Source organism: Bombus impatiens, unplaced genomic scaffold (assembly GCF_000188095.3).
Source record: "Bombus impatiens unplaced genomic scaffold, BIMP_2.2 scf_0225, whole genome shotgun sequence".
Lineage (NCBI taxonomy): Eukaryota > Metazoa > Arthropoda > Insecta > Hymenoptera > Apidae > Bombus > Bombus impatiens.
In genome coordinates, this window is record NT_176644.1 from 1,332,676 (window position 1) to 1,343,174 (window position 10,499).

The 10,499-nt window shown below is 36.8% G+C and overlaps 2 protein-coding genes across 3 annotated transcripts; one reads left to right on the plus strand and one right to left on the minus strand.

Annotated features, from left to right (window-relative positions):
• Window positions 1–157: 157 nt before the first annotated feature.
• LOC100749287 (persulfide dioxygenase ETHE1, mitochondrial) lies at window positions 158–8,363 on the minus strand. Of its 2 annotated transcripts, none has more exons than XM_003488270.4 (6): window positions 8,057–8,363; window positions 7,012–7,156; window positions 4,201–4,386; window positions 3,195–3,283; window positions 2,184–2,394; window positions 158–2,036 (listed from the first exon to the last, which is right to left on the minus strand). In XM_003488270.4, the coding sequence occupies exons 1-6, from the start codon at window positions 8,189–8,191 to the stop codon at window positions 1,972–1,974; spliced, it is 831 nt and encodes a 276-aa protein (XP_003488318.1). In that variant the 5' UTR covers window positions 8,192–8,363; the 3' UTR covers window positions 158–1,971. The 2 variants fall into 2 exon arrangements, with proteins under 2 accessions (XP_003488318.1, XP_012239402.1); XM_012383979.3 differs by lacking the exon at window positions 8,057–8,363 and adding an exon at window positions 7,733–7,951.
• A 237-nt stretch (window positions 8,364–8,600) lies between these two features.
• LOC100749403 (40S ribosomal protein S19) lies at window positions 8,601–9,603 on the plus strand. Its single transcript, XM_012383980.3, has 3 exons — window positions 8,601–8,759; window positions 8,937–9,007; window positions 9,174–9,603. Exons 2-3 carry the CDS (start codon window positions 8,937–8,939, stop codon window positions 9,565–9,567), a joined length of 465 nt encoding a protein of 154 aa, XP_012239403.1. The 5' UTR covers window positions 8,601–8,759; the 3' UTR covers window positions 9,568–9,603.
• Window positions 9,604–10,499: the final 896 nt, after the last annotated feature.

Below are 10,499 nucleotides of genomic sequence, written 5' to 3' on the forward strand. Positions count from 1 at the left end.
AGAAATTGCGCGTTACTGAAGAATTTGAAAAGTTTGCTTTCACATACTGTCGTCTATTATCGCCTATTTTTATCTAATTCGGATGATAGAAAAAGTTCTCCTTTGTTGATTTCGTTGATAATTGATCTATCCGGCCTTAACTGTAGAAACACGTAACATCAGGTTAGTAGTAGTTAATGCGTTAAAACACGAAGCAATGATTCAGTTTGACGCGAACCTTCTGCAGCTAATCCACCCGCAACGATCTAGTGCAGCAATGTAATCGACATTTGTCACAAATAGCATGCCCATTATAAATATTGTTGATATAAATATTGTCATGACGTACCTACGATCAGCCGATAGCAGGCTAACCTAGTACGATATAACGTATAAATCAATCTAATGCAATTGTACGCTACGATAGTGGTTAATTATGCTGAGAAATGGGTGCGACTAAAAAAGAAGCGATTCGATTCGAATTATGCATCCGCCGATGAACATCCAAACGTTAAAGATGATAGAGTTGTAACGTTCCAGGGGCTACTACCTTTTTACTGTACATTTACATAATATCGTCGCTAATACGCGCCCGTAATAGCCCTATTAATACACAAAGTGTAATATACAACGCTACGACATCGTTTATATTCGTCTCTAATACTTATTACTCATACGTCTATAATGCGTAATGAAGGCGAGGCCAAGAGGAACGACGAGGTACACGAAGACAAAATCAAACGGTACAGAATGAAATATCGTGAGCGGCATATATATCTGCACATCAACGAGTCTTTAAACCGGACGAATTGCCAACACTGTTTCGTTGCATCCGTTCGCTTCCCGGCTCTTGTCGTTTTTACGGTTTAGAGAAGCGTGCACGTAAGTATGTACGCCTTAACGTCTCTTGACATTTCATTTTTGTTAACCAACCGCATACCCCGTGCGTTCGACTTCTCTCTATTTTCCGTCTAAGCCATCGGACCCAGAGAAATTACACATTCCGCGTGGCTTCGTCTGTTTTTCTTTCTCCTCGCCCCGCTAACCGTCTCTGTCCGTTTCTTCCTCCTCTTTTTTTTTTTTTTTCAGAAGAGCATGAAAACGCACGAGCAGATAGCCTTGGCCCATACCTTTGCCCGTGTGTCGGCCACCGTACCCACCGGTTACCCTGGAAACGGTATCGATTTCAACCCTCAGCTATGCAGTAGAAACCAGCGGCACACCATGGGGGTCTCTTCGTCCCGAGTTTCGACAAGACAGCCCGTTTAAACTACCCGATTACAGCAGCCTCCATCTCTATTACCGTCTTACGTTTCGTTTCGCGTGCTTCAGAAAATCAGCCCGGCTATAAACGTCAAAGTAGTTGAGTGGATGGGACGTGGTAAAATCGGCGAAATTTTAACCAGCGCTATCTTTTCATCGCCGCTGATATCCACTTTCGCACGCCGATTAATTCTTTCAACGTATTTACCTATGCTAATGTAAAATCTCCTTTGTACAAGATAGCACGTTACGATAACGCGTTTACGGTAGAACTATGGCTGATTCGGTCGAGAAATAAGAACACGCTCGGTTGGTACGGTGCGATAAATACGGTTGGAATTATTTTGAATTATAATTATGCGTCGAGTTCAGGGTACCTGCGCTGTGCACGGGTGGAAATTTAATTAGTGTATAAAATTTAGCATACGTTATTTAGAAGACGTGGCCATAGCGTTTAACGAGAACAAAAGGGTTGGAAATGACGTTGCGTTTCTTTACGCGGAATTTTAATTTTAATTTTAATACTAGCGCAAATTTCAAAATTAAACAGGTCGAGGGTGTTAATTAACAACGATGGGCCACCTCGTTTCGCTTTTAGATTGTTACTTTTATTTTTACCGTGTAATTGATACTCTTCTATATTATGCGCTATTATCGTACGCAAAACGACCAAATCGAATTAACAACAAGCCGATCGATGAACGTAAAAATATCAGCCAGTTCGTCTCTTCATGGTTTCTGTTCCTTGGCAACTTCGTATAGGCCGCAAACTTTGTTCGCCGGTACAGCTTTGTCTGCAAAGGTTAAACAGATTTTATCATTACGAAAGTTCAAAAACGTAGCCAGCGGAAATGTCAGCCGCCGTCGTAAATTTCCAGACGACGTTTTCAAACGAAAATCAAGGCTCGCGCTTCAAACGACACGCAAGCGAATTAATGTACCGATCATTTTTGGGTACGCCAGATTAAGGTTGTTCATTATGTCGACAAATTCATTTAGGGATTTAGATAATCTAGGATTAAAGGCCTTCTCCTCGGCCACCGTGGTTACTGTTCTACCAGAATAATCGTGGGCAGGATACAGTCTGAAATTTGCTGGCAACGTGAAGATTTTCGAATGAACTGAATTGTACAAGACTTCCGCGGAGCCACCCTGTAACGCAAGAAAATTACAAAATATTAATTTCCTTCAATATGAATATGAAAGAATGAAACGACGTTTCTCTTGCGACGCGTACGTACAGTGCACGTGAATTTACGGATTTTTGACGAAATTTCGAGTAAACCGTTTCAAGTACCAATGTATCTACGTCGGCTTTTAAACTTGTTAGCGTCTAAATAAATGATGCGCCCGTGTATGCAAAAGTTACCGTGTACGATATTGAACGTGCGCACAATTTTACTTCAACTTCTCCCGTGTAAAATATCGTCGCCAGATTTTCAGACTAAACGGGCCGCACCATCCCCTTGCGGTTAATAAGTTAACCACGCTACGTAAAACGCGATATTTAGAAGGTTTTTGAGATTCCTCGTGATAGCGCGCGATCAAACAACCATATCATATCAGACTAATTCGGCGATTTTGCATAAATTATAATGTTCTTATAGAACAACTGGGAACGATTATAAATTCATTCTGAATCTCTATATTTCTACAGCGTCGTAAAATTTTCAAATTATACTCGTATTTATATCTTATATCATTACCAGTTATAATTACCAGTTGTTCTATAAGAACAACTGGGAACGATTATAAATTCATTCTGAATCTCTATATATTTCTACAGCGTCGTAAAATTTTCAAATTATACTCGTATTTATATCTTACATCACATTTCACAGTCGTAATTTTAGATTCGAAATTATGAACTCACTTGACTAATTATGAACGTATTAAATTATTAACTTATGAACTCTTATTACAACGTACGTGTCATTCTTTTTCGCACAAACCTGGAAATCTGTTCGTCCACATCCGCGTATCAACAAAGCATCGCCTGTGAATGCTATACCTTGTTCGTAGCATACGTAGGTAACGCAACCTGTTAAAATACGAATGTATTGATTATGAGAGCTGGCTGGCATTCCGATGCATTGGCATACGAATCCATTGAAAACTTGTGCTTTACCCTGCTGCGTTCTTTTTCATCTAATTGATATCTGTCTAACGGTACGAAATACCTAGTGTTTCGAACAAACGCAAAAATACGAAGGAAATTATTAGGTGATCCCATAAGTTCGCGCCCACTTTTGTGTATACATTTCATGTGTCGATTTACAAACATACGGCGTTAAGGGACCAACGCACTTGAGCTTAGCTGATCGAGAACAGGCTAGAGCAGATTTTCGTGGATATAAGATCGTAATATAGCGAACACAGTGACTTCTAACGGTAAAAAATCACGTGTGAAATGCGTATCCATCTTCGACATCTCGTGTTATATGAATTTCGGAAAGGAAGTTCCGTAACGATTGCCACGAAAAACATATGTGCTGTTTACGGAGAAAATGCGCTTTCATCTCGCACCTGTAGAAAGTGGTTCCAACGTTTTAGAGCTGGGAATTTCTGTTTAGAAAACGAGGAACGTCCGCGCGTTCTCCTCGGACGGACGAAGATAAAATTCGGGATCTCGTTGAAAAATCACGAAGTTTGACAGTTCAAGAGATGTCGAATGTTCTGAAAATACCTAAGACAACGATTCGTAGGTGTTTAAAAAAAAATAACATATATAACCGCTGGAAAAATGGCACGAACTTATGGGATCCGAAAAATGGCACGATCTTATGGGATCGCCTAATACTTTACGCGTGATCTCTCGTTTCAATTTTACGTCAAACGTCTCTATGCAAAAGCAAAATTCTCTCGCCGAATAAAACGTCCGCGTATTTGTTAACAATGGCGTTCGTTCTTAAGCACGAGTACCTGCTTTTAACGTGACGAAAAAAAAAAATAGCTGACCTTCGGTGTGTCCGGGAGTAGGCAGCACCAGTAAATTATGCTTGCCAAAGCTTATTTGGTCATCCGGATTCAAGAGTATATCAGCCTTAGCGCCGCTGCTACGTGATATCATTGACTGGCAACCAGGTAACAAACTCTTCAACTTTCCTGTTCCGGTGATATGATCAGCGTGCATATGCGTATTTACTGCAAAAGGCGTTTATCCAAACGGTTATCAGCGATCATGTGCACACACACGAGAGCGCTCTTCGTCGACCACTATCGTCCATCTCCTTCTCGCCATTCATTTATAATACAGCGAAACCTTGATTACCCGAAGTAATTAGTTACAGCAAAGCCGGATAATCGAATTACTGGAAATGTCGGCAGTATTTCGAGTAAAATATAACCGCAAAGTCGAGATTCCGTTGTATTAAAAATCTCAGCGAAGCGATGGCACTTGTCGCTCGATGCTTTCCACGGACGTTTTCATTTATTTTTGTAAGAGCTAACGATAAATGTAAAAGGAGCGGCGGAGAGTTGCATTTAAATTATTAAGTTTGTCAATTAAATCGGTAAGAACTTAGAAAATACGAGAAGGAAATTACGAGGCAACGAATCGAGAAAAATGATAATGAAGACGCGGAATATGGTAAAACTTCCATTTGAATTTACTTCCAGTCTTACTGCGGTCGTAAGTCTATGTCCATTCGATGTTCCGTCGAACTGAATGAAATTAATATCTTTAAAACTGTTAGAAGTACAAAGAAATTTCAGAAAGACGAGTTGCAACGTCGTTACTTTTTTAATAAAATTATATCGTTTCTTTCAAACTTTCCTTCCAACTTTAAATATTTCTAGTTAGAAAGTTATATTCTAAAAAAAAAAAAAAGAGAGAAAAGATCAAACAAAGAATCGTGGTCTTTACAAAACAGCAGATTCGACAAGGGAAGTCAATCTGTGCCAATATTTTCATTCGTCGCGATATACCGTTTGTTCGCCACTACGACATGTTATATAAAATTGAATATCGCTTTTTCCAGCTATCTATCTTAATTGTATTAATATTAATTCGTTATATAAATTTTGTCTATAATTTCTCGTTATACCGCTTGAAACTTTTCTCTATTTCTATTTATTTTCGATACGTATGCAGCGCCATCCAATTACGCGAAACACCCAGTACACAATGTATAAAACTGTGCTCCTTAACTTTTTCAATAAGCCGATGGCCATATAATTACATGTTTTCAAGAGACGATGTTTTTACGTTTCAGTTGGTATAGAAGACTTCGAGTGGCAATTTGAACAATTAAGCGCACGGTTTCCTTAATAATACCAGCACTTCATTTAAATTATTGAATTACCGACTGCTGTGCTCGCGCTCAATAGACTGCAGTTAAGAAGTTTTAACCGACAAGAACGTTTTTGACCTATTGTACCGACAGATATATCAACACGGTACATTAAATCGTTCGAGTCTTTGTTTCATCGTACGCGATCTTTAACTGTCGCACATTTCTCCGGTGCAATGTAATCAGATTGAAACAACTGATGGTTAATTTAGTTGCTCGTTCCTCGCAGTCGGAACAAATCAACCGAATAATGCACTTAAACACACAGCTTTTACGTCCAAACAAGATTTGATGCGCTTCGCTTCTCTACAAGGTAAACTGAAAATCATGGTAAAATTGAGAACAATGGAATTGTTCTAAAAGAAACGTACCTTTATGTACGCTACGATATTATAAATTTACAAGAGAAAACGTTACGTTTCGAGAGAAAATTTTCTCGTGAAATTCGATGTCTTTTTTTTTTTTTTTTTAACTTGACATGAATTGCAATTACTACAACTGGTGGATGTAATGGTCGAAACAAACGATAAATGGCAATCTTTCGACTTTAACGAACGACTAATTTATCGATCTTTATATTTCGAAACGACGAAACGCGAGTGCTACGAATTATACGCAAAAGCTATATTAAATATATTTTTAAAAGCATTATATCTTACAAAATATTTACTCGTTTCACGGAAGAGTAGGTGCCACGATATGCCGCGAAGACGATAAAACGAACGATGATTAATATAGAAATATGAAAAATTATCACAGCTGTGACACGCATCACTTTTTCACCGTACCCTTCGATTATATCGTTCGACGCAACTTTCAGTCCTTAAAAAATCAATCTTCATCGAACCGGATAGTTAATCTGTACTTCATATATGATTCATGTATGATAATGCTTGATTGAACATCCACTGATTAAATTTCATTACGAGTCTGTAATATTGGTACATATTCGCATATAATAGATGTAAATTTATAAATCGATATGATACGAAAGAGCATATCGTAATATCACAATGATTAACTTAAAGCTAATTTAATCATTTACATATTGGCAGTGCGACGAATTCGATCAGTTAGTAGCATGAACATATAGATGTGTACATTGCAATGAAAAATGTACAATCTGCCGTTAACGCATCCCTATTTGACAGCATTTTTGCAAATATCTCGACCGATATTACTACGCACAAGGACAAAGAGAAATTTTGTCGCATATAGTTTTACCGAAAGACCAGAAAGCATTATAACGAAAAGCGTTCAATTTTGTTCCAGCTGAAAGTATATTCACCCTCGAATAATTTTCAAAGTCGTTTCTCGAGAATGAAAAATTTGTTCGCCTGGGAAAACATATTCCGTGAATCCAATTTTATTTTCTGTGCAGCAAAAAATGGTCAACCTATTTCCGGTACTGCGGCGAATTTCAAGCAACAGCGAATGGAGAATGATTTCTGCGAACGTGATTATACTCTCAACTTACTAGCATATTTTAACGTTAATCCCAATTCCTGAATAATGGTTTTATCTCGTTCTGCCCATTCGATGACCGGGTCGATTAAGATCGCGGTCTTATCGTCGATGTCGGCCAATAGATAAGTATACGTACTGGACACGGGATCGAACATCTAAGAATTTCAATTAAAACTTGTTAAAAAGGCACTCGAAAGTGGTAAACTGAAATTTATGGAAGATTCTAATTTCTGACGGATTTACGATAGACTACGATTATTGATCAAATTTATGAATATGTAAATGCAATGGCAAAATGAAAGTATTGGTATAGACGAAATTTGCCTTAGAATTCTACAGAGATATATAAAGCATAGGATTCTTTATGAAACTGTTTTGTGGGAAATCATTTTTAGAAAAATCTACATACTGTGTAATTACGACGACGACGAATAGATTGCGAATTTTTATGGGAAATTTGAAAGTGCAGAATTGCACAGAAAGCACTTACGCTGAAAAAATGAATAAAATATCTAGTAATACTCGATAGGTAAAACAACGTTCTACCGAAAGTCTACTCTTTCAATTGTATTCTCGAAAATATGAATCTGCATAAAAATCCGCAATCTAACGATGAATAATTTTTTGTAATTGCACAATTTTACATAATTTTACTTTGCATGTGAGTTTATAACTTTGTATAATTTACAATAATTCTGTTACGCTGAAAGCCGTTGAAAGTTATTACTTACCGGTCACTGTGGATAACGATTAATTTGTAGTATTTGTATATCGGAATACTATTGAAAATATCCTTACTATCAAGGAAAATGTCATAACTACAGTCGTTACGTAATTCATAAAATTAATAGCAGAGCAATAATATAAATTACAAATTTAAATACAAATAACAAGATTTGTATGAATCATAAATCAAGTTAATAAAAGAGTAACATTCAACGTGAAATGCGCAATTCGTAAAAATTGATTCTCTGAAACTGTTAATACATAAGAAATCGTCAGATGTCGCTACAACCACAACAACAGAACGAAAATCTGCGCAGTTATTGACTTACTTGACGAAAAAGAAAATCTTTCGAGAAAGGGATTGGCTCCGTTAACGCTACGTCCTTACAACAGGAATTCATAATGATTAAATTATATTTAGAAAACGAAGATTTTAGATACTGTTGACACAAAGTTTTAAACATATCAAAAGTTTAACGGAATCTCTATTTTATATCGTAGGAACAACGTATTTATGTTCTCACTTGCAACTACACGTTCAGCAGCGCTGTTCGTCAAAATCAAGATGACGTCATGATTAAAATAAAATTCATCTTTGCGATTACGTTATCTTTATCAAGTATTTAGTTTGTATTTTGATAATATCAGTAAATTTTGTAAACCCCTCGTTTGTATATGTCATGAAACTTACTATAATGTATTTACATGTATAAACGAAACTTTATTTAAATTTTGTTATACCCTAACATAATCGAAGAAGTAGTAAAAAGTTCAAAACCTCGAAGATAAAATCTAAACTATATTCTTCAATTATGTATATTTTGATTATCGATCAAACAAATAGTCTACTATATTTTTATTAAGACGCGTTTCTATGTATCGAAATTTCATGGTCGTTTCCTGTTAGTGCTGCCACTTAACAATTTGCCTCTAGCACCATCTTTTTGCTACCCTCTTTCCGGTTGGCTTTCGGACAAAGGTGTCTACTTTATTCAACTTTCCACAACTCGCCATATTATTGTAAGAAGAAAGGTAGTATAAGTTATAATACAAAGTAATTAACGTACTTTATATAATATTTACATGTATATTTATATACATGACGTACTTTAATTGAGCTCTACGATATTGTTGTTACAATACACGTGTGGAGTAAACCTGTACAACATTTGCATTGTTGACAATTTTTTATCACGATGTTTGTTTCAGATGCCGTCTGTAACGCTTAAGGACGTTGACCAGCACAAATTCGTTAAGGCTTTCGCAGCCTTTTTGAAAAAGTAAGTAACTGTTTTTATATAGATGTAACTAACCTCAAAAATTTTCATGACATAGAAGCTTGTTATAGATTAACAACAAAATATGTATATTTTATATTTTACATTTTTAAAATATGTATACCCGTAACTCTTTTAAGTATAACTATTGATTTGTTTAATATTTTAGAACTGGCAAAATGCGAGTGCCAGAATGGGTTGACATCGTAAAATCTGCACGCTTCAAGGAACTTGCTCCGTATGATCCAGATTGGTACTATATTAGATGCGCGGCTTTGGTTCGTCATATTTATATTCGTAGTCCAATCGGTGTTGGAGCAGTAACAAAAATCTTTGGAGGACGCAAACGCAACGGCACCCATCCCAGCCACTTCTGCCGATCTGCAGGTGGTGTTGCCCGTAAAGCTCTTCAAAGCTTGGAACAACTGAAACTCATTGAAAAAGCTCCACTGGGTGGACGTAAGCTTACCAGTCAAGGTCGTAGAGATTTAGATCGCATCGCTGCACAAGTGAAAGCAAAAAGCAAAAAACAACTTAAGCTACAAGAGACTCTTGTTCTTTAATTTTTCTGTTTCTATAATAAAAATGAAAAAATTGTATTTTGATAGCTATATTTGTGTCCAAACCTTATTTACTCTATTTTAAGTTAAGTCTCGGTAATTTTGAATAAGTTGAACATCGAATAATTAAAGTAAACTTTGATAAAAATGTGTAATTATATTTGACGCTTGATGCTACAATTTATTTTTGAATATTTGTACTCCTAATCGTCGTATTTCTGTAAAGCTATAATGATCTATTCATAGATCAGAAAAGGTAATTACAATAGTAAAACTTTAGGACATATGCCTAAGTATACATATATTCACATTTCTACAAATTATAAGATGTTTAGTGTTACTATACTTATGTCTCTAAAATAACATTGTTATAACAATATTAATAAACAATTACATATATTCTATATTATACATCTAACACGATACATCTTTGTAACATCACAAGTAATAAATCAAAGCTTCAAATTGGAACGGAATTAATTTGCCGAAAATTACAATAATGACGCAAGATGGTAGCACCAACGAATCCGAGCACAAGCGACCTTCTCCCTAACCTCAAGCTCGATGGTGAAGGTGCGAGCGTACGCAGCGCCGTCTCAGTGAAACTTAGACCGTGGATGAAAACGTTTCGGCACCGATCAGGTTGATTTTAGATCGAGTGACGAGTAGGTGTAAAGAGATTTTTCTGGGACGCAGCCGCGTACGCGCGTGAAAGTGTGTATGCAACGCGAGCCGCGCGAACCAAGAAAAGGTGCGAACTATGTTTCCTCGCAGTCAGTGCAGGAAACTCCGATCAAGCAAAATGTTAAAGAAATAATCGTGTCGCGCAAGTGTCTCTCGCTGGTAGAGAAGACAGACGACCGTGTGCTTGAATTTTCTTTCTCTCTTCTCCTCTATTCAACCCCCTTCCCTCTCCTTCTTCTCTTTGTGTCCTT